Source organism: Enoplosus armatus, chromosome 15, assembly GCF_043641665.1.
Source record: "Enoplosus armatus isolate fEnoArm2 chromosome 15, fEnoArm2.hap1, whole genome shotgun sequence".
Taxonomy (NCBI): domain Eukaryota; kingdom Metazoa; phylum Chordata; class Actinopteri; order Centrarchiformes; family Enoplosidae; genus Enoplosus; species Enoplosus armatus.
Genome location: NC_092194.1, coordinates 10,061,978 through 10,086,672, shown reverse-complemented (window position 1 = coordinate 10,086,672; position 24,695 = coordinate 10,061,978). Strand labels below are relative to the sequence as shown.

The following is a 24,695-nucleotide window of genomic DNA, read 5'->3' as shown; positions in this document are numbered from 1 at the left end:
AGATTAAAAGATGAGAAATCTGCAGAGCAAGGGATTTCAGGAGAAGTAAAAGAAGCAGAGCATGTGAAAAAGAGGACGAGGGAGAGAGCAAGAGCGAAAACAGAGCAGATCCATGTGTGTCCTGGTGAGCAGCAGTTTCCTAATAGGCCAGCCTGAGCTCATTAGTCCAGCTCTGGGCTCCTCCGGACAGGACTGGGTGGGCTACTGCCAAAAAACACAACCCCCCTCCCCTTCCTTCTCCCTGCGTCCCGGAGTGACAACCCCCCCACACACACACACACACACTCCCCTCTCCACTGTACGCCCCCCTGCAGCGACAGCCCAAGAGCACAATCAGGGAACACACTGCCGGCTGATGGAATAATTATTGCATCCAAGTAGGCTACAGGAGAAGGCTCTCCCCAGGGAGCTGCCTATGTGTGATAGCATGCGAGACGGATCGTGTGACTGAAAAAAATGAGATGGAATAGATGAATGTGAGATGGAGAGAAAGAAAGGGGAAACTACACCAGAGTACACGTGGCTGTGTGCCACTATGTGTGTGTGTGTGTGTGTGTGTGTGTGTGTGTGTGTGTGTGTGTGTGTATGCAGGCTTGTGAGTGCGTGTGCGCATTTATGAGAGGTATCCGCAGCACATTTCATTCAAGATAAATGTACCCTGTCTCTCCGTCTCTGTCTCTCACTCCCTCTCTCTCACCTCATTCTGTCCCTTTCCTCTTTCAGCAAAGAGATAAATCAAGCATCAGGAGTCACCATAAGACACCATGCAGGGAAAAAAAAAAAAGACACTAGCACTGATTTATAATTGCCCAGGCCAACGAAGACTGCTCCCAACCTAAAGCTGAGCTCGTAACCTTGAGGTTTAATTCATGCTGCACAATGACGATCGGCGCACACGTGTTCTTCAATGGAAGGTGAGAAAAAAGGATGATATTGCCGTTTTGTTTTTTTCCACCACAACCAAACACAGGAAATTAATTGCTTGTCACTTTCTCTTTCTCTCTCTTCCTCTCCCTCCCTCCGTCTCTCTCCCTCTCTCTGCCTTACCCAACTATATGATCAGTCAATGGAAAAATAGGCAGTGAGGAGAGGCTCAGATTTCTTCACCCACAACAGCTTGTCCACCTGTTCACTCCCAATCTCCATGCTAATGAAGCTGTTTCCCCGCACAACTTGGTCTAAATGCTCAAAGGAGAAACTGTGGCGAGGCAGAAGTTCATACAAAATATTCACACACTGTATATGCTCTGCTGAGTGCTACACAAACTGAGCCAAAGGTTTGTTTCAACATGCACCAGTAAGAAAATGCTGGTATGGTGTACTTACAGCTCTTTCCAATCCATTATCTGGTTTATGCTTATAGTCAAAAAACAGACAACTGATAGAGTTCAACTTTGCGGTCCATGTCTGTGTTGTCACTGTTCTCCATTACTTGCACATTTGATACGCCCGGCACAGTCGCCGAGAACAGAGCGAGGCGGGGCTGCTCACTAGTTGGGGCACAGGGGTCCTCTTTGCTCCGATCGCAATCATCGAGGTTCCACTTGATTTCACAGAGGTTTGCAAGAAGCCGGGGGGGCGGAGAGGGAACTAGGAGGAGGAGGAGGTGGCGTGGGCGTCATAGTAACTAAATGGAACAAGCGCCAGGTGGGGCAGAGTGCAGGTGGGCAGACAGAATGAGTACCCTGCAGAAAAAACAGTAGGCTCACAGTGAGGGGTGCGGGTAGTACAGAGAGCTTCTTAAAAAGGAGGCATTGAGCAGGTCAGGATGAGAACTTCCTCTGTTCATACGCCACTAAAGCACCTCTAACTCTTTCCATGCGTCTTCACCAGAAAAAAGTTCAGCGTCAGTTCAAAGACGCAAAAATCCAGCAACAGCTTGCTCTCCGGCTCAGTTTTCCACTCCTTCTTTCACATCCAATTCTGCATTCATCCCTCAGTCTCTCATTCAGTTAATCCACTGTGGTGAGTCTACTTTGCGTGGCTGCAGGTCCTGATGCCCAGGTCCTTCCCAGAGTCTCTGCTGCTTACATGCAGGAGGAGTGGGGAGAGAATCAGCACGCCTGGCTGGGCTGGAAGATTTCCTTAGGTGGCTGAGAATGAGGAGAATTCCTACTCCTGTTCCGCCTCTCGGTCCTTCTCCTGCTATCGGAGAAATGCTGGCAGCTGTCCTGCCGTGTCTCTCTCTCTCCCCCTACCTCTCTCTCTCTCTAACACACACACACACACACTCCCTCCTCTCTGCCTGCCTCCCTCCTCTCCCTCTCTCTTTCTTTCCTCAGCCCAGCCCCTTTTCCCTCCGATTGCCAGACGAGGTGTCAGCGCTCGATTGCTGGCTGCTCGCGGCGCAATTTGTGAGTACTCTCTTTCTCTCTCGATCCACACACACACACACACATACTCATTCTGTCTGAAACTAACCCCAGCGCGCACACACACACACACACACACACACACGTATGCACCCCACCACACGTCACATGAATACTTAATGCATACAGGAGCCCTCTCTTCTTTTAGGGTCCCACACTTCAAACAGATTTGGTTAGTATGCCTACAGTGCATGCATGCATGAGCGCAAGTGTGTATGTGTGTTTGCGCGGGTAGTGAGTGTACACTTGTGCACATTTGTATTTTTTTTTGCCTTTGTTGAAGGATGTAATTAGCCAGATGAATGAGAGTGGTATTAATCATAAGGAGTGACACCCAGATAAGGAAGGATATACTTAAGAGCAGAAAGAAGAAGATGGATTGCCTGAATGAGTGATGCCCTGAATCAATTGGAAAGCTGAGAGATTAAAAAAAACAAAAAAAACAAAAAGAGTGGGAGCATGGGAGAGAGAGAGAGAGAGAGAGAGGGAGAGGACAGACAATGAACAGATGACATCTTAGAAAGGCAGATTTATGCTGGCCAGTGGGAAAGAGTGCAGTCAGTCAATGGTCAAGGGTAAAAAGGGGGAATGAAAGCATGTGAGTGGGCGAGCGCCGGGGCGAGAGTACCCTGTATTCCCTGCGCTGCCAATTTACCAGTAAGCCCTCTCAGCCCCCGACCAGCCAGCCTTGTTTGAAAGGCTGCTGCTTTGGCTGCAGAGTGCCTACTACAACATATCGGCAGACAGAGTGGGTGTGAGACTTGCCAGATGAAAGTACATTCAGCGCAAACACACACCAAGCTCTCTCTGCCTCTCTGACACAGTGCCCCTTATGTGAACTCCGCTCGATTCAATCTGGAGGCAAAAAAAAAAACGCTGAAAAATAAAATCCACCACTGCCTTTCTATTTGGAAAGCACAATATCATAATGAAGCAGTTTGATATATCACATAACCTTTACCTTCCTCCTTGCCACAGCACGCTTACCTCTGTTTTTCTGCAGTGTGTCCAAATTAATTTTGCCTGAGGTGGGCTCATTTTAAAGAGCAAGAACCATCTCCTGAAGCTTTGCCATGTGCTACTTTAACACTGAATCCCTTTAAATCATGATTGGCAACAGTCAATGAGTAGAGGACAACACTAACGTGGACATTGGTTACCCTGACAGTGCAGCCAGTCATTATTCTCATGCTCATTGCTGCAACCCTCAGTGTGCTTTCAAGTGTTATACATCAAAATGACGTAATAACATGGAACAGCCACAGTTGGAAGTGTCCTGATGGCCTTTCAGCTCCATCACTGTCTCCTTATGAACAGACCTTGGGGACAAATAATGATTGCAATATATATAAATGAGCCAAAGCAAGACAGATGTAAAAATCAAGGATCGTTTGAAATAAAAGGTCTCCCGGTGCCTTTGTTCAGGAAAGGACATCTAGATTTGGTCCAGTGACAGTGACGGAGGAGGAGAGGAGGTCAGTGACTGGAGAACAGAGAGTGGAGAGGCCGTGTCTGCCCGCTGCTTTCAAAGCTTCATTTTGGCCTGCTGTCAATAATCACTCCAGCCTTCTTTTCAAGCTTTGTCAAATTCACAAGAGAAATTCCTCTGCCCCAAAGAATCATTAGCTGAAGCACCCATTAGCTTGTTTGTGCAAATTTATCTCTGTTCTCTGGGCCAGCTATACAGCTCTTTAGGTAGCCCCTTTCTATGGCTAATTACCATGTTAGCCACATTTACTATCCTTGACATTTCCTTTCTGTGCTTCTCCTTTTTTCCCTCCGCAGACAAGATAAGACTGCTCTGGCCATTCATGCAGCGATCAGATCAGTGGGTCTGATATCAGCCCCCCACCCCCCCGCAGTGAGTCTGCCTCACACTGCTGCTGATTAGCAGCTCTTCCTGAATGGAGATGGGAATACTGGGCTCCAGCCAGCCTCAACACCATGCAATGATAATGACTACAGCAATGAGTCAGGTTTGCTCGCTGCGGGAGACATGCACAATTCATCCTGGACACAGTGGTAAAGGCATTTGTGAGATTTTTAGAGTGGATGAAACCATGTTGTTGTGTGCTGGAGACATTGCAAGCCCAAAATGCCATATCAGCAGATGGTCATGATTGATTGGGCTGGATGCGTGTTGGTCTATCAGGTGAGATGCTATGTTTTTGAGTCATAAGATAATCAATAGGAAACCTCCCCTGAGCTAAAATCAGTACACACTGTCTTATTGATGGGCTGCCCTTGACACGATCAAACAGCCCTCTGCCCCAAAGGTGTGTGTGGGGGGGGCATAAATCTACCAACTGAGCTCAACTGTTAGAGAAATAAAGACTTAGTTCGGTTAAAGCAAGAGCACCAGACTGATGTTCAGCCTCCACGGTGAAGACAGTCGCTGCTGCAGGGTTTGCTCTTTGCCAAATTTTGGGTTAGATTCAAATTAAATTAAAATAAATCTACATCTCTGAGCTGGCCTCAATGGCCGTGGTCCAGGGTTAGGGTTAGCTTAGCTTCAGTGGTGATTAAGCGACCATGACATCAGCCAGTGAACACACACAAACTCATATGGTGCACAGACAAGGGGAGATGATGTCATACTCTGCCAATCAGCCCTGGCAGCAAGAAGGCCCACCCAGACAAGATTTACTAGTGAGGTCAGGATGCCGATCATTAAGTATGAGACAAATGTTTTCCACACAATAAAACGCTGTTTTAAATGGGTCAAAGACTGTTTGCTGTGAGTCTCAGCATCCCCTAGATATATGGCCGTTCATGTATAAACATATGCATTACCCCTTAAAGCTGAGGGGGTCACATAGAGTGGGCTCTTAAAATAACCAAAGAAATATGTAGATTCGGGTTACCTGAGACACAGCATGAGGCACATGGGGACAATAACAGAGGAACAGGCTGTTGAATGTGTGACAAAGCTGATCCAAGCCTCCTGTGTGGTGCTGAGATTTAGTCTGGTAATGAGCCTGTCTCCTTTCTAAAGTCCCCCCTGCAATCAAGGGACCATAGATATAAACATTCATTTCATTTTTCTCACTTCCTCTCCCTTATCCTAAATCACTCAAAACAACCAATGCCTGAGGCGGCAACGTCCTGAATACAGTGATTAATCTATGAATGTGGTTCAACAAATGTTAATTGTAGCAAAAATGTGCAAATTTACTTCACAGAAGCTGCTAAAAAAAAAGATACAGAAACAGACATCCCCCCTTTGTGCAGTGTGGTTATTTTATCATTCACATTCAGATTACCATCAACTAAAACCCAGATCTTTCCTGTAATTTTGAAAAGTGTGTTTCCTCTCTCCTTGGGCAGCCCAAAATACGTTCAAATGGAAGAGAGAACCAACAGGCTTATCTGGATGCCAGTTGAATCTTATCAATCCAAATCTCAAAGCTTTCAACTGACTGCAAGTCTGTTTCCCCCCGCTTGGCTATTTTAATGGTACTCTGAAGGTAGAGCTCCTCTCTCCTGTGTCGGTTTACAAAACAGCAGTTTGCAGGAAGTGGCCAAACACCTCCAGGCTAGGATTAATACTCTTCCTATAAATCCTCAGAAATAGATAAAAAAAATCCCAGCTAAACCAGACAGCAATGAATGTGATGTCCAGTTAGCTGAGCAACATCCTGCCTGGCACGTTCCAAACACATTGTGCCAAGGCCTTTAAGAAAATCTCTTTGTTCCAACAAGGTGTCCAACAAGCCTTTTGTTCCTGCACAGTGTCTGGCCTTGGACACAGAGACACCAAATGGGGCATCATTTGTGTGCTGACTGCTGACAGCCCAAGGCTGCATACACATCTTCACTGCACCAATCCCCGGCCAATTAGGTAAGGCCAAATGCATCTGTGAATACAATGTGCTGTCATAGAAAATAAAATATTCCCCACAAAAACTGGTGCTGTCTTATGCAACTGGCATGTCATTTTCATGTCATAGAGCTCTTTTTTCAAAGCAAGAGAGAAACACGCAGCTTTTGCATAAATAAAATCCTAAATTCTACCCGGGGTTTGTGAACCTGTTCAGTCACGGTCTCCTCAGAACTCTTTTGAAATGGTCTGTGGACTGAGGTGGAAAACGGGGGATTAGGGCATCCTCTGGAGAATAGCTTGAATAACGGGAGATCATTTGAAACACAGGGGGAGAAAGAAAGGGAGTGCAAGTGGGGAACAGGGAAGAAAGCAGTGCAGAGGTAAGGATGGCAATGAAAAGATAATAAATTAGAGATCACTGAGATGGAATAGGAGAAAGAATTTCCAAATACAGTCAGTAAGAGGAAGGAGGAAGAGAGACAGAAAGAGAGAGAGGGAGCAGCAGGGTGTACAGCCAAGTCCTCTCTTCGATCAGCGGGCCTGGCTCTGTGCCAGTGAGGCACTGTCCATGAGGAGGTAAATCATTTTCTGCCTGAGAAAGAAACAGGAAAAAATGATCGCTGGGGCTATGCCACAGCCAGCTTGGAATTGCTTTATTCCCAAAGATGGGAATCCCCACTCGGCCAAGAATAAATGGAACAGTTGGCACCGAAAAGTGAAAAAACTCATCAATATTCAAGAAAGTCTGGTTTGGTGCTACAGTGTTGTGAGCAACAGTAGATTTAAGCACTGGCTTTTATCAACACAGAGGTAAATGCAACTTCTTAATTCATTTTCCTCTGTGTTGTGAAATATCAAGGGAAGAGTGTTAAGCTGATTTATCCTCTGTGCCTTTGGACATCAGATCAAGAAGAAAAGGCTTGCGCCAACAGATTCTCACTTCCCAGAGGACTGTGCAAAGAAGGTGCTCTGTGTCTGTGCCAAGGTTAAACACTTAATAATGGAGGAGGGAATATTTCTAGTGTGGTAATGCTGCACAGGAGTGTGTGACAAACCTTTCTTGCTGTAACACTGACATCCAGTCTTTTTGTGTTTAATGCTCTGCCCATGAACACTGCATCTTCAAACGCCCTACACCCATCGTCCCAGTCGCACACCCACCAATTCCTCCAATCCCCACGCTGAAAGGCCTAAAAGCTCTCTTGCCAAGTTAGGGGCTTAAGGGGGCTTAAGACAAGCAAAGGAAGGAAATTTAAGAGTAAAAGTCAGGGGCTATAATTCTATTTACAGTTCATTTTATTGTTCTCCCTTGCATTCAGGATCACATCTTGCTAATATGGCCTTAACTGGCTTGAACATTAGGCCGCAGAGAGGTGAACAAAGCACAGGGCATTAGCTCTGCAGGACACATTTGTCAATGAGATGAGATGAGAAGGGCCCAATTTAAGGCCCCTAGAGGAAAGAATTGGAAATACCTGCAATGAGAGTCAAAAGGTCTTTGAAGGAAAATCTCTAGCAATTGACCCTAAATTGTTTACAAGAGGCTTCCAGAAAAACGCAGCTTTGGATACGAGCAGGGAAAATGCTCAGCTGTTACATCAAAATTGGTTCAGGCAGCAAAAATAAAAGTCTTGGAAGAAAATTCACTTTTCAGCTGATGGGTGATAGATGATAATGAAGACATGTTCTTCCCCTGCTCTGCAGACTGCAGCCTCCCCACCCCTGGCACTGCTGACAAAGATTAACAGCTGCTTTCATCTCCTCCAGTGCATTTTCACTCCTCAGACACTGCTCCAGGTATTCTACGGCGCTCCTCTCCAAGGCTGCAGAGAATTTGGAATAACTTCACATTCTCAATGCACATGTTGAACTCCGATTCACCCACCATCCCACCCACGTCTTCCCTTGAAAACCTCAGGAAGGCTGTTCTGCTCAGGGCATGCACAGAGGAAGTCTTGGCACTCACATCAAGTGACATGACACTGAGTGGTGTTTCCAGTCTCAGACATCGGAGTGAAGGCAGGATATTTGATGTACAAGAGACAAATGAGGACCATTACCAACACGGAATGCCTCCCTGATCAAATATAATGTCCTCTTAGATGAATACATAACACCATATCAGAATGGAGAATAAATTTAGAGCATGATGAGTGTGGGAGAGACAGACAGAGGGGAAGAAAGCCAATCATACTTCTGCTCCACTTCTCTGCTTCATTAATCACTTGCTGCCAGGGTGAGACACCTAGCGATTATTTATTTGCACTTCTCCACACAGAGGCTATCACAACAAACAGGCCCGCAGGCTGCTGAGGACATTTGGGAGTGATTAATCAGTGGGCCGTCCGGAGAGAGACACAACGCAAGGGGGAGGGGAGTTCAAACTTGTGTTTCTTAATCTTTCATCTATATTCAAGTCAATCGGCAACCTAACAAAAGCTAGAGGGAGTCCAAGTCAGGTGAAATGAGCTGTAGTGTCAGGGAGATGGGCATGATAGCAGATCCTGGAGTAGAAGATGAAATGACGTGTCTTGAGATGGAGGGAAGAAATTATGATTTGGATCAGGCGGATCAAGAAACACATCACAGATGTATATAGGAGAGGGAGTACTAATCTAAGTGCACGAGTGTCCCTGAGAACAGCCACTAAGACGTTAGTGACTACAACCGCGTTATTCCAAGTTAAGCAGTTTATCCTGTATCACACACTCATAAAGTCAACCGCAGAAACACACACACACAGCAACCCTCACTGGGCCACATAGAGCGTATTGGGATAATGGGATTTTTAGCACACTGCAGCTGGCTCTCACGTGCTGGGTCGTGAACCGATTACAGGCAATAATCCTCTCCATTCAAGGCGATGTGCATGCAGAAAGCAGCAACAGAAACACAGAGGAGATAAATCCTCCTTGCTCCTTTCAGTTGGATACAGTGGTTTTTGACTCAACAGTTAAACTGGACAAGAAAAGGTCGAGGGCATAACATCCTACACAATAACTGTTAAGATTTACTAATTCTCCACAAAGAAGTACATTGTGGGGCAAATATGATGTGGAATGTGTGCTACAAGCAGTATCATGATTCCCCTGCATCTTAATGTCGCTGATTGTGTTTTTATTGCACCAGTCTACAGTGATGCCAAAGGTTATTTTATACATTTGCAGATAATAAACTCTGTCATTATATAGTGCGTTTCCTCAGTCTCATCAGTCCCATAATTCCTTGGTTTTACTTCCCCACAGTTGCCATTTGGCTGTCTGAAAAATTTCAAACCCCCAGCAGCCAAGCCACCTCTTGATGGAGATAAAAATAAAAAAGCAGGCAGTGTGATGATGGTGAAACGTTTCAGCCATTGAGGCTGTGGGTGATGAGGTAAACACTACACCACCTGTCCTGACAATGGCCTTATCCACTGTGGTAATCTGAGCTCGATGTGTAAAAGCTGGGCCCTCCCGTCCCATTGACAAACAGAAGGATAGGGGTGCTGCATGTGTGTGTTTCTGGAAAAAGAAATAAAGCACTAGCGTTTGGGGAAATCAACCTACTAGCACTGATTAGGCAGCTATTAGTTATTCATGTTAAATAGAAGGCCATGGGAGGATTTTAAGGCATAAAGGCAGCTCATGGGAGCAGAGGCCACGGGGCTCTACTCTGCATCTGCACACAATAGAAGTCATAAAATTCCTCGACGCATATATTCCCTGCCACCAGCCACAGCCATTCACTCTTTGTTATTCCGCAACTCTCTTCACACTGGGTCTCAACCACAATGCAGAAGTGACTGCGGTTGTAATGACAAAGATAATAGACTCCATTTGCATGACACCTTCCGCTGAGGTTTAGATGGCCTCCCTCAGCCCCCACAGGCATGACGCATAATATCCATTCAACAGGATGGAAGTTAGAGTATTGAGCAAAGGCGAGCATGATAACTAAACACTGATGCACTGATCATGGAGCCCTGTGGGCAGCGATCAGAGTCGTTATCCAGTTGGGGAATGCCTGACGTGGGCAGGCAAACAGAGCTGGAAATAGATTGATGCTGGGGGCATGACTTCTCCTGCCCACACTCAACTAGTTGCACACAACCTGGCCTTTTTCATCATCCTTACCAACATACTGAGAGACAAAGGCAGCCCTATGTTATGTGACAAGCCTACAGGACAGAAGTCTATGCTCCACATCCTCTCATTTCTCTGTGTGTGAAAGGGATCTATCAGGAGTGGATGGCAGTGCTTTCCCCTCTCCCCAGAGGGCTTAGTACACGTGGACCCAGGGTGAGTGCACAGGCTTGAGTCAGCGCTTCAGCTCTTTGTTCGCCGACCCCCCCCCCCTCCCCTCCACTGCCCCCCTGCAGGCTATGTGAGTGGGCCAGACAGACTTCCTGACTCAGGGATTTGTTTGGGGGAACAGGGGAAAGGGCACCGGGTTATCCCTCACGGAGGCTGTGACAAGCCCTCTGCTTTTCTTTTTCTCTATCACCGGAGCTGTTTGCCATTCATGATGACAGGCACAAGAGATTCAACACTCCCCGTCACCCTGGTGGAGCAGGGGCACGGCACTATCACACCATGTTATCATATCCCAAGGAGGAGACAGACACCGCAAAGAGGCAAGGGAATCTGCCACAGCTAGAGCACCACCTCAGCTGCGAGACAAATTCTTCTGAACACAGATTATGTGAGGAGCAACACGCAGAATCCAAATAAGAATTTGTCATTCAATATTCAGTTGTATGCTCCTGTGCAGCATGCAATATATGAGTCACTCAGGCTGTCTGGACATGGTCTTTTCTGTAGCAATGTTAGATACAGTGAAGATTAAATCTGTATCTCTATATCAGAAAACAATGATATCTGTTACATGAGAATCATGGAGGATTATGAGTCAGAGGGAGGCAACATATTGCTGTAGGTGGACGAGAGGGTGCATGAGGGTAGTGGGATGTATCTACCTGCTGTAGATCCCCGAGGCTGCAAGGCCAGGCTGGATCTCCATCAACACCTCAGCCTTGACGGCACCTGGCAGGCTTTGGATGGATTCACACCTGGGTTTATCTACAGGCCGCAGCCCCTTCATGGCCTCAGCTGGTGCTGCCACTGTGTCTGCCGCTGCACGGAGGCAGCCATTAGTCCCATCAGCCTGATTATGGCAGGAAAATGCCAGCTGGGGTTTTATCCAACAGTAAACAAAGACAAATACCACAGAGCAGCTCAACCATCCCGGCTACCACCCACTCAATACTTCTGATGAGCCATTCGCTGCCCTGGGCATGTGTTGCTCAGATTCAACAGATTGATATGAATCAATTCTCATTTGTCAGGCTCTAGAGGTGGAGGTAGTATTAACATTTCAGCTCCATTGTGGCTGTTTCCTCAAAATGGAGCCAGCGTTTCAGCAGTGTGTTTTCTGCCATGCTATACATTCTGCTCACACTCACGCTTTGGTGGAGGAATCCATCTCGCTGTGGCTTGACAACAAAACCATTACCCTCTCACCTCCAGGGAGCAGACAGTCCAACTCCGACTGCACAAAAACTGCACATTCCACAGAGCGGAAAAGAGAGAGCGACACAGAGGGAAAGATAAAGATAGCGACAGAGAGAGAAAGAGAGAGAGGAAAGAGAGAAAAGACAACAGACAACACAGCTCAACAGACAGAATCCCAAACTGACACACAAACATTTGGCTGCACGTACAACACAAACACACACACAACAAGAGTATCACACATCCAAGTGAGCTCAATGTTGTCTGTGTACAACATAACTTACTTGACTCCCATGGTAGTGAATCCAATATTCTTCTCCACAGGTACAGACCTCCTGCGTCAGATGCTGTCAGAATGGAGCATCAGCCCAAGCACGCCTTCTGAATGACATCTACAAGCACATTCGTCCCAGGCAGCAACCGTCCTGCTCTCTTTCTTTATCCCCCTGCCATGTGGGCCGGATCCACTGTGCTCAGTAGACCCCTATGCTCCACATAATCTGTCCTGTCTATTTGTCAGTGGCAGCGATCCCTGCTGTCAATCAAAGCACAGCCAACCAAACACAGCACTGTCATGCTTTGTCTGCCCAGAGCCTCTCTGTATGGATCCCCCCTACTGTGAGAGAAGTTACAACTACTGTATCTCCCCCAGCAACACATGCTAACATCACTGCCTTCTTTACAAACCAACAGAATGGACTCAGTGACTCAAGTTCCTCAAGAAAACTTAAATTATACACGGATTGGACAATGAACTTCAGCAAGTCGTCCCAACATGTTTTGTTCGGAACAAGTACAAGTACTTGTGATCCTGCAGTGCTTCCACTTTACAACACTTATTATTGAAGAGATGCTTGTCCCCCCCTCTGACTAAATTATAGTCCAGTGGAGTAGAGAGGGCTATTTCAACTTCCTGATTTCCAATCTCCACTTTTGAAAGAAAAATAAGTCACATTTTATTCCCACAACTAATGACTTGTTTCTATGGTTACTCAGAGCCGCCTGGGGGATGAAGGGCAGAGTGAGTGTTGCTGGTGTGTGCAGGAGAACAGAGGCTAAATGGCCCTGCTGCCACAATTACAGGAGGATTCCTTCTGCACAATCACAGTCATTATTGCACAAACACTCACCTGGGCAGCAGCTGCAGGGCGGCGATGGACGGCCATAAAACCACTTCCCCCTGACACTCCTCGAGGGCCGCATTCCAGCAAACAGCTGTCCGCCCTGCCCCTCTAACAGGCCGCCCGCCAGCCCGTGTGCCACCTCTGGAGTCTACTGAATGTCCCTGAATCCTCTACCGACTTGTGTCTCCAAGGTCTTCTGTACTCTTCCATTCATAACCCATGTGTATCTTTAGAGTGAGTAAATCATCCCTCTCCTGAGTATGATTAGTGTGAGGTAGCAAAGCAACAGAGGGACAAACATAAACAAGGGACCAACAATAGACCATGGAAACGGTCTCATGCTGCTATGCAGAAATGAGCACACTGAGAAAAGTAGACGGCAAACTGAGCAGTCCACTCTTCTGCAGTGTGCAGTGAGAAATCCCACAGGCCCGGTGGGTAATAAACACACCGTCACAATCAGCAGGTGTTAATGGAACAGAAAGATGGGTAGAGGGATCTGCAAGGCGGCAGTTAGCCACATCGTCTAGCCCCCGCTGTGAGCTCCGCCTGGTTTCATTACACAATACTGTGTCAATACACTAATCATATGCTCTGTCACAAGGCAATAAGTGCTTAACGTGCTAGTCAGCTGAACACATGGCTCTAAATCCATTACCCCCACCCCCAGTAATACTCTGACTCACACATATACACATAATGATATGCACACATGCACACACACACACCATCCGGTCAGAGTTTGACCCTTGACTCTTCCTGTCTCCCTGCGACTGTATAGTCAGTCTAATTGGCAATCGCTCATTACTGACCCCGGGGGTCATCTTTGTTTCAGGTCTCCACAATTACCAGAGGCAGGAAGAAGGATAAAAGAACAACTTTATGACCGAAATTTCCAAAATGCCTTAAAAGATACATTAATGGTGCGCTCAAAGACATTTTCTGAAAATAGAAGCATCACAAGATGATATTCTACAGGAAATCTCGCCCACGAGCAACAGCACAGAGAGCAAAAGCACTTTCTCATATATCTACACTGCCTGGTAGGTGTAAGGGTTAAAAATCCAGATGTTCCTGTGTAAAAATTAATAATTTGTTCCCTTGAATTAATAGCTACTTCCTTCAAATTAATAATTTGCTCCCCACAATTTGTAATGTGTAGGGCTGAAAAAATGACAAAATGTTGACTTTAACATCAACAAGTATATATACTGAAATTTATGCATTGCTATGAATGTGAGGAACATAATTCAGTAATTTATCGCTACCAGTGCTTCTAGTAATCAAAACACTCCATATGGTCAATTCTTATAACTTTTACCCTGTTTGAAGGAATTAAGTAACTTGATGGCACGATTAAGTAATTCAGGGGAACCAATTATTATTCTGAGGGAACACATTACTAATTTGTGCACAGAAATTGTCAAAAATGTCACTGTGACCTACTGGTCTCTGTCGTTATCAAATGGACATTTGCACAACAATGATTTTTCAACTCAGTAGACATCTTAAACGAAACAAATTAAATGCATTTTTGCCAGTCGAATGGTTGACTTATTTTTGCAATGAAAAATGAATGGATCGCGTTCAACACGCTCTTCTTTTCTCTCAGCAGCAGACTAGCATGGAGCAGCTAGACTCAAGCTAATTGCATTCTAATTAAAATTTCCTTTCTGAGTGGAACGGTGTTAGTGAATGTCAGACAAGTGTCTGAGGAGCCTTCCCCACTCCATTGGGGCAGAAACTGCTGTTTGGTTATTCTGCTCCTACATCCTGTGCTCTCAGGATTTACACATGCATCCCACTAATTGTATCTTTCGAGAACAAAAAGGAATACTAATCAGATAGAGAGTTTTCAATCAAGTCTAAAACATGAAGGGCGCTCATTTCATCGCTTTCTTTTTTTAATTCCAGCACTCCCAGAGCAGCAAGAAAACAAGAAAATCTGTTGATTGATTGAACGATTTGACTTTTGAGGACTTACATTTCAATCAGCAGTGATATGCAAAAAGAGGAAACAAACTGATGATGATGATGATGATGATGATGATATTCCTGTTGCAGGCAACAGCTGCAGAAGGTCAGGAAAAGGGTGTGTGTGTGTCAAATCAAGCTCAGGGCATCTCCACCACCCTTTTCTGTATCTGCGGAATGTGATGCCGTTTAAAGTTGGACCATCATCATTGTGTTTCTCTGGGCCAAGTTAAACAACCACATTCTTGGCAGCAAATTGTCATTGGGATGAAATGAAAGGTGGAACCCATAACTGTACTTCCACCTACACCCCCTCTGCCCCACCAGGACCTGCTATAGGGGAAAAAAACAAGTCCACCTCCCTCTCTTTCCCTGCGCTTAGCCCACACTGGCCGGTTACTCTTTCTGAGCTCAGGTCCAAAGAAAACATGAGAACTAATAAATCAGTGTCAGGAATTAACCCTGTCTAGCAGAGGGCCACGCCTCGCTGTTGTTCAGGACTACTGCTCTTATGACGGGAAGCGCCACGCACAGGAAGTGGCATATTTAGTGGAGGGTCTGGAATGTCCCCTTAGCCAAGGAGAGGCCTCATGATATACTCTGACCCTGTGAAAGCTGGCAAGACAAACTCCATTTGGGGTGCTTGGAGAAAAGCTAAGCTCCACAGATCCCCCATGGGCTTCCTGTCACACTCCACAAGTCCCTTCACCTCCTGTGGTGCAGAGCTTCAATGGTCCTATGCATCATTCTTAGCCCGCTTCCCTTTCGCCAACATTCATTATGGCATAGCACTCCTCGGAGAGTAGAGGCAGGGAATGTATGCACTGACCAGCCTGCCAGGGAATCTATCAATGACAATATAGCACATTGCACCAGCCATCCACACGCCTGGAGAGGGTGAAGTATTCTCCGGGGCAACAACAACAGCGGAGCCAAGCAGTGCTGAAAAAGCCTCGTTCAGCCTGAGATACACGGGGACAACGGCTTCACCGAAATACAAAATAACAGTCCTGCAAAGCTGCAAAGTCTGAAGAGCTGCTTTAAGTCGAAGAAGCAAAACAAAGACAAAAATACATAAACATGAAATACCTCAGGACAATACTCGGCTTTAACCTAAGCCCCTTCGTGAGACACTCCCTCTTCATATCGAATTATGTAATTCTATTATCCATTCATGGGCAGTGGTGCCTGTAACTAAAGGTTCATTTAGTCCCATGATGGTGCGTATCCCAAGGCAATGCTATAATTCAACCATGGCAAGAACAACATCTCCAGGGAATAGGTGCCCCTCATGGAAGTTAACACCATGAACCACGACCTTCCACAGACATTTGAAGGCGAGTCTGTGCATATCTCCTCTTCAGTTGTCTTCAGGTACACCTACACACACACACACACACACACACAGGAGCCTGAATGTATGCAGGTGTGTACGCACACAAGCTCACACAAACACTAAACACTTCATTTAACACCACAACAGCTCAATCTAATCTCTCTGTACGTTTTGACAGACTCAACCGTGGTGTGATTTGACAGGACGGGGGAGGTGCTTACCTAATGAAGAAGGAAGCTGCTGCAGATGAGGATGGAGAGGGGGAGGTGGATGTGTTGGTGACGGGCGCTGGGAGTCCCGGTTGGCTGGAGCTCCTCAGCCGGCAGGGCGTCAAGGTGCTGCTGGTGCTGCTGGTCATGGTGGTGACTGCGGCCTCCGAGGCTGTGACGTCCCTGTCTGCTTCCCCCATCAAACCCTGGGCCTGTTGACACACAGATAGAGAGATAAGACCACAACCATCACTTACAAGTTTTACTGCTGCTGCCCACCTTCCTTCCACTCCATTTACTCCCCCTGTGCCACAGATGGACAGGCAGCTGCTGCAGCCAGCACCAGTTAGCGGGAGTCAGCAGTATCCGCAGCAGAGAGCTCCCTACTGAACAGCAAGGATGCTGCACCATTCATCGATTCTGGCAACACTCTCGAGGTTGCTCTGGCTGTAGCCTACTGTAATTAAGTGATAACCCACATTTAATTAGTAATTAAATCACTAGCGATTTACTTCACTCTGCTCCAGATTATATCTTTACCTCCATGGCTAATCTGGCACTTTACTCATCAGCAACGAGGAACGTGTCATCCTCCTGAGTTATACTGAGACAATCTGAGAGAGAGTTTCAAAGGGAGAGAACAATAAACAACACTGTGAGAAAGGAGAGTTGCTCCATAGCTTAAATGTTTACGAGGTATCATACCTGAGCCTGCATGAGCACACCCAGCTCTGGAAGCTTGGTAATTGAACAGGAGTAACCTGAGGTGAGCTGCATCTGTTTCAGCCCTTGGGCTCTGGTAAGTAATGCCAAAGCTACACTGGGCAAACCACCTGTATGTCTTTGAATTTGAAATTTGCAGTAGGTTTAGAGCTAGATAAAGACAAACCAGACTTTTCGAAGCTTCTTGTTTTCTGTGGCTGTCGTTGATGAAAGTTGAATACAGGAGAAAAAAAACATGTAAATACAGTATTTTGTTCACTGGATCTACTATAAAAACAAAAAAAGTTATATAAACATTATTATCATTCTTGTATATATTCGTATACAGTGTTTGACAATGTACAAAGTAAGTTTAAAGTATGAACATGGCTGAAAGCTTTAAACACAGAGCTAAAGATGAATAGTCCAGAAAAAATAGCAGCCGGTCACACACTAAGCCCTCTAACCTTCTGTTTCTGTTCAAGGCTGAAGCTAAAACTGGTGTAGCTTAGTGGATGGAGCGTAAAGATTCAGCTGGAGCTCTGGAGCTTGCAGTGGTCCACTGACTGCTCACAGTCCAACTGAAGGAGTGCAGAGAGCTAATTATACAAGCCAAAAGCCAACTCCGAGACTACGCTTCAGCTGGAGTCACCATACTGACAAAAGGTTAATCCCCACCGGAGCCGCTAGTTTATCCTGCAAGACAATGATCAATAGCAGCCGACAAGAACCGGTTCTGTGCCTTTTCAGCATTGGAAATTAAATAAACAAAGGCCAAAGTTTTCCTAAAAACATTTATAACACTGACACGTGAACATTGTGTAATCAGCAACGACCTTGAATTGAGCGCAACACAGCGCTGCAGCCTCAGTGCCATTTGACAGCATATGTATTATAAACACAGTTCAGGCCCTCTGCATATTTACCACCTCAGTGTTTGTCCTAGATTCATGTTTGGCAACTAAAATAACATCCTTTACAATCTTTTTTATAAAGTGTATAAAGTAAAATCTGCCATTTGTCAACACAGGGTGACAGCTGCACTATTTATATGCCAGGCCTGACATGTGAACGCTATACATCAGGATGTGAGGACATGCTCACACTCTGACATTCAAATGAGAGGCTTGGCTATTGCTCTGCAGGGCGCCACCTCTGTAAGCTTTACATGCACTACAATGTGTTGCTATATTAAAGCATGGGTGCATTATCTTTTCCCAGAAAAGCCTCACTGACCATTTGTCAAACGGTGGGCCAGCAATGCACGTTCTTCATGAATTCCCACTCTCCCTTTTCTTCCTCTTGAGCTCGTTATCAGAGTTACGAATCACAGCCTTGTTTTAGAGGTCTGGTTTTGCTCTCTTGAGACTTCATCATGGAGGTTAAGTCAGATATCAAGCTGTGGAGTGTGGAGTTATGACTTGAGGAGTACACCAATGGAAAAAACTGGCAGCAAACTGAAATGAGCCAAATACAGATCTTCATGCAGATGCCAGAGCGGAAAGCCTCACACCATGCTGGTGTCGGTGACAGGTTAGGAACTCTGCGCATACCAGGGAAGTAGACCCATTACACTTTGGCACGAAAGACTAGAGCACTTCACACGCAGCCGTACAGGAAGCTGATGTGTATAGCTCATCAAATCTGTCACTGATTGAGTCGGTGTAGTGTCGGTTTTAAAATTAAGTGGCAGCGAATTTCAGGAGCATACAGGGACAGCTGGGCATACGTGGGGGCTCAAAATGCATAAACTACAGACTCAAACACACATATAGGAGCTCATCACGGTGCCTATCAAAGAGTATTCCCCTGACATTAAGACTAAGCCCCTCGGCCGAGCCTTCTCTGTAGCCTTGGACCTGGACCGGCCCTGATTCTGGCTGAAAAGTACAATCTATCCCCTGGTCAGGTAATTAGGCTGTGTCAGTGGAGCCATGTGTGCTCGGCCGTTTGCACCGAGAGTCAGTAATGAGCTGGCCTTCCACCCTTTAACCCCCCAGCCCTCCCTGATCCCTTTGCCTTGGCTTGCCACTGGAAAGAAAAGGCAGAAAAGCTGAGGGGGGGGTAAAGCAAGAGAGATTTGAACATAATGGAGAGAGTGAAGAAGAGAGAAAAACAGTTCGGGAGAGTGCTTCCTGTGAAGTCTGAAATGAGCGGGGCAGGCCAGCGCCCTATCAACAGACCATCTTCTCCTCAGCTGCTGAGAGTAGCAGGACTCCCCTGTGACCTATGATCCCAGCGGTCAACAGACGATTACTGCTGAGGTGAAATAGGCCTTGTGTTAATCTGGCTGTCGTGCTTGGCTGGCCTCTGTAACCAACAGAAACCAACAGAGGTGAGAATCGACTACTAACAGTACTGGATCATGTGAGAAAAGGACTAAAGTAAACACCCTGACATTTAGCGCTCTCTCTCCACTGTCTATAAGCAAATACCAAAAGATAATTGCCAAATTTTGTTTCCTAATTTTCCTTCCCTTTCCTGCCTGTATCCTTTTCTTCTCTCGTCATCGTCGCTTTCTGTGGCACACTGCCATGCGAGCCCAGCTGCACCGAAGAAGCAGCAGCCAAGATCATCTGCTGGGCTTCAAATTGGTGGCAGTGAAGCAGGCCATGGCAGTAGGCAACCAGTGGGCCAATAACGGAAACCCTCATGGGTCAAGTGCACTTGGTCTTTGTACATTAGCGCACATGTGGTTGTGGATTTTATGGAGCAAAGAGAGAATAGCAGATTTGGGTCTTGTTCTTGTTTTGAATAGTAGCATAGCCCTGCTTGCAATGTAGTGTTTTGATGTAGTGAATGTAGTGATTACCTTAACTGCTTGAAGCTCATCATTCAGACAGCCAATAACACCAGGAATTACTTTATCAATCGTGAAGTTGGAGCTAACTAAGTTGGGGTTTTGCATCAGGTTGTAGACCTGCAACAGACTGTCTCAGAAAAGTGCATTTGTGCACCATTTGCTCGACTCAAGGCAGCTAAACACATATGAACCAGTGTCAGCCAATTACAAAGAGGGAGCCAGATAGTTTCTATTCCAACAACCACAAACATCATTCCAGATGTTAACCAGAGCCTTTTCCCAAATGGGAGATTCAAGGTGCCCTATAATGGGCTGTGTGTGGGAGCGCCCCAGGCTCCCTGGTTAACACACTCTGAAGGATTTCTGTCTCACACACACAAAGTCTATCTCTGCTTCTATGTCTGAACAACACTGCACGCTTTCCCCACAAAAAAACCAAGAGGGAATAATGAATTAAAGTTTGTGCCTTTCGGCACAGTGTAACTTCCAGTCCTCACGAGTGTGTGTGTGGGTTTTTGTCATTCTGAAGGATCTGGTTTTAATGAAAGAAACAAGCTTGAGAAAATAACACCCATTTCTGCTGTGTTTGTAACTTCATGTCCTGAAGGGACATTTCTCTCTGTCCAAGGAGGGCCCCGGCCTCAGCTATGTGGCATTGAGCAACTCATCCCAGCTCCAAGGGCCACTAATTGCTTTTAGACACATAGATGGAGAACACAAGTCAGCCTCTCCCTTCTGTGCCAGGCGGTTTGATTTGCCCTAGATTGCATACATGCAGTTAAAAGCTTTTGATGGCCTCCCATAAACCATCTCTAAAGGCACTTGTTGACATTAAAGGGAGGAGTGAAAATCTGTCTTCAATTGTCAAGCAGAAAGGAAGCAATAACACTGCCAAGACCCGTAACAGACTGCAGATATCAACACAGTAACAACAGAAAAATGTACAGTTTATTTATCTGATAGGAAATATTAAAGTGCAAGGACTAGATGACGTTAGCACATCCTGGTGAAGAACGTCACAGAGGTTTGTCAATCAGGCCTGAGACCAGATGCCCCTGTTAATGCAGGACGCGACACATCTGTAAAAAGGACACTGTCATATCGGTAGCCAGAAGCATGTTCTAAGATGATAGAATCACTGTCAACACTTCCACTGCAAAACGCATGTCAGAAATAAAAACTGTGTAAATGTGCAAATCAATTATTTAAAGAAGTAAACGCAGTACAGCATGATTAATCCCATGACGCCAGAGGGCCAAACTGGAAAATTTCCAGGCCTCTTAGACATCAAACAAAGCACAGACTAATGCCTATCCAACATGAGAGAAGAGTTATGGAGATGCTGTGGGGTGGTCATTTGAAATGCCCTTGAGGAGGAGGTCAGCAGATTAGTGTTGCGATGGCCTCTGACCTCAGATCACTCAGGCTCCTTGACTACTGAGGAATGAGAGGTCAGCACTCCTGCAGAGTTGTGACTCACTGATTCTCTGCCGGGCTTCATCTCTTCTCAAGGTCTCAAATGTAAAATTTGTTGTGACAAAACTTAACCTGGCGAGCACTACTGCATGAGCTGAACACACTTTAAGAAAAAAGGTTTTATAGATTAATTAACAATAATTTTGATTCATTTAATGATGATTTTTTTCTTGAATTGCCCTTAAGAGTCTCAGAGAGTTTCTCTACTACATTCCAAGCACACGATGGTCTTATGGGCCCAAAACCTCAAAAGGGCACTTGAGTAGCTGGACCTTTACATTACTAATTACAGTCTGCTACTTGGCCTTCTAGGAATTTGTGCTCATTCGACTGTTGCACTATTTTAAAGTCGCTCTAAATGGATGAAAATGCATGTAATGTAAAGGTGAAAAAGAACTTCTTCTGCTTAAGTTAGAATGGCTATTTTTTTTCTTCTTTTTTTTTCATCTATTAATTTATTTATTTTCTCCTCTATTTATTCTTTTGACCTTGTGTAATAGTAATTAATAAAAAAGAAAAGAAAAAGGACACATTAAAGACATACCAATTTGGGCTGAGGGACGTAGCTGTTGACCCTGGAGATGCTCCACATGCCCTCGAGATACTGCTGTGCCTGAATGGTGACGGAGCTCAGGGATCCACTGAGCTGCCCTCCTGCCACTGTCACCTGGACACTTGTCTTAGGCCCAGAAGAGACCGGGGGGCCCTGCGACCAGCCTGGTACCCTGTGCCGCTCTCCCAAGGGCAGGACAGAGTGGGAAACCTGTTGGCCTTTGGAGAGTTGTTTTGCATGGACACTGGAGGATGACACAGTGTATCTAGCAGGCTGAGGTATGAAGGATGTAGGGGGCAGGGCTGCCATGTCTGAGCTGAGGGTGAGGATGGGAGCATGGAGCGTCTGCAAGGCCTCCTGCCTCAGTTGGTGGAGAGGTGTGGAGCACACCTGGCAACAGCTGACACCAGCTTCATGGCTCCCAGGTGTTTGGAGCTGCTCGAACAGGAAGGTTGCATATCCAGGGTCCTAAAGGGTAAACACACACAAGAGAGGGGCTTTAACTCCATGCACAATATGCACATACACAACTCTATGCATGTAGCAAGTTGATCTGGAGCACATCTCACTATCTCTTCTTTTGAAAGGATTTCCTGTGTGTTGTTCCCATTTTCCAGGCGCGTCAGTGGTCTGCTAGCAGTGTGGTCCCGGACTGCCATCAGGGACCCTCACTCACTTTAACCACTTCCCCTTTTTCGGGATCGGTTGTTTGTTTAGACTGAGATGCATCGCCTGCATGCAACTCAAGACTGCTGATCAGGTTCACCAGGCGTGTGCTCATTTCACAGAGTCTGCTGGGGAGCTGAGACCAAACAAGCCAAACGTGAGGAGACAACTCTGAAATAAGGCTTGGAGGGATTACTTAAAGATCCCACAGAGACATTCCTCACACACAAAAAAAACAAGTGAAATGTGCCTTTTATTTATTTTGTGAAGCTTTAGAAAGAAGAGGGCAGAGCGGATTTTAGCTTATTACTGCTTTTAGAGACGGTGTCGAGTAGAGTTTTTGTCCTTTCACTTCATCTCTAAGAAGGCTCCCTAGGGTGTCCATCTCTGCTTGGGAGGAATGACAAAAGAAAACAACAGCTGAGGGGACTCTAGCGCCCAAAGCCATACAATTTACATATGATAAGTGTCCCAGGATGAAAACATATGATAAGCTACCAAATGTGAAAATAACTACCTCCCCTCCAGAAATCTACCAGTGAACTATTCAAATCCTAAATGAGGGTTGAGCATAACTTTCTCTGTGTTTCAGGGAAACACTCACACAAACACTTACACACAGACAACACAGTCTCTTAAGAGGCATAAAGGGGCACTAGGCTTCTGCCCAGTGGAGTCGTGGCCTTAGACAGGAGCCCACAGCCCATACATAAATGTTTATGAGGCCTTTGCTCCGTGGAACCTCCGAGGTGATCAGGAGGAGTGAAGCAGTGGGGAAACAGCGATCCTCTGCCCTAATGCAGTGCCACTTAATACAGCTAACCCAATAGACCTAGAGACCATAGACACAGGCTGAGGGACTCTAAATCTCCTCCCCATGAAAGCAGCTCAATACAAAGACTTTTACATGACCTTTCGATGCAAATACCCACAGAACCCACCTTCTTCCAGCCTTACAATAAAAGATTGGACACGTATCATCTACATATATCCCTTATTCTCAAAGAGAGACAGACAGCGGTATCCACTGCAATATACTCAATGTAGCCTGGCGGATAACCATAATCTACATATCATCACTTCACTTAAAGGACAATCATGCATAGGAGTGTGACTGGACAGGCCTGATGTTAAGTGAGTGCTTCTGGTTAATGATTTACTATATTGGCTACTTAACACATGGGCAAGCAGGGACAGGATGCAAGACATACACTCAGGATGTAGAAAATCCCATAAATCTCATGGGAAACTCTGATGGGCTGACGACTGGTAGATCAAGTGCAGTACGGTATCAAGTGAGTGTTGATGCTAGAGTATATCCCAATGAGGAATGGATTTAGATGTAAGGAGCTTATAATAGTAATATGATGCTATGATAGAGCTTTAAAAAAAATGGTATTGAATGCTGCTAGATCCTGACACGTGAACGATCTCTACTGTTATGCTCAGGCAGGATATTTATGTGCGAGGCAGGACAGTCCCGCTGAAATAAGATGAAACAGTCTATGACAAAGAGCTAAAGAAAACACCACTGCCTTCCACTTTCACAGTCTATTCTGGCGTCACGCACGTGCTTCCCAGACAGGAAATTGAAGCGAAGTCATAACCACTCAACTCCGCCCTTCCATCACCCCTCACCCTTTACCCTCCGACTACCCCTTACCCACCTCGGGGCACTAGTAGATGGGAGAAATCAATTTCCCTCCTCTCTCTCTCTCTCTCTCTCTCTCTCTCTCTCTCTCTCTCTCTCTCTCTCTCTCCATGCATTGTTAGGTGTTGATTTAGGGGAGCTAATAAAAAGACACACAAAGCTGAGCCCATCTGCTATTCAGTTAGGATTCTGGAGGTTAGAGAGCGGGCTTCTCCTGTAAAGCTGTCTGTAAGCTTTATGCCCAGTGGAGTGAATAAAGGGTCAGGGCCACAGGGCTTATGGAGGTTGATGGCGCTGATGATGAGGAGGATGATGATGATGTTGGGGATGTGGAGGAGAATGATGTGGGTATGATGAAACCGAAGGCCACAGAGTCTATCTTTATATGGTATATAAGAGGTGGGGAGGAGGATATTAAAAAAAGGACATCAGGATTGGTGGATGCAGGTTCGGATATTAAAAAAAACATATTTAACACAGTAAATGTGGCTGAAAAGTCACCATGGAGTTGCAA

At 45.9% G+C, this 24,695-nt stretch overlaps 1 protein-coding gene across 1 annotated transcript in view; it reads right to left on the bottom strand.

Annotated features, from left to right (window-relative positions):
• Positions 1 to 24,695, bottom strand: part of kif26ab (kinesin family member 26Ab) — a 66,712-nt gene that overhangs the window by 17,487 nt on the left and 24,530 nt on the right. Inside the window, exons 3-4 of the mRNA XM_070920177.1 lie at positions 21,856 to 22,332; positions 16,343 to 16,542 (exon numbers count right to left, since the gene is read on the bottom strand). Coding sequence (XP_070776278.1) covers positions 16,343 to 16,542; positions 21,856 to 22,332 — 677 coding nt within the window. The remainder of the gene's footprint in view (positions 1 to 16,342; positions 16,543 to 21,855; positions 22,333 to 24,695) is intronic.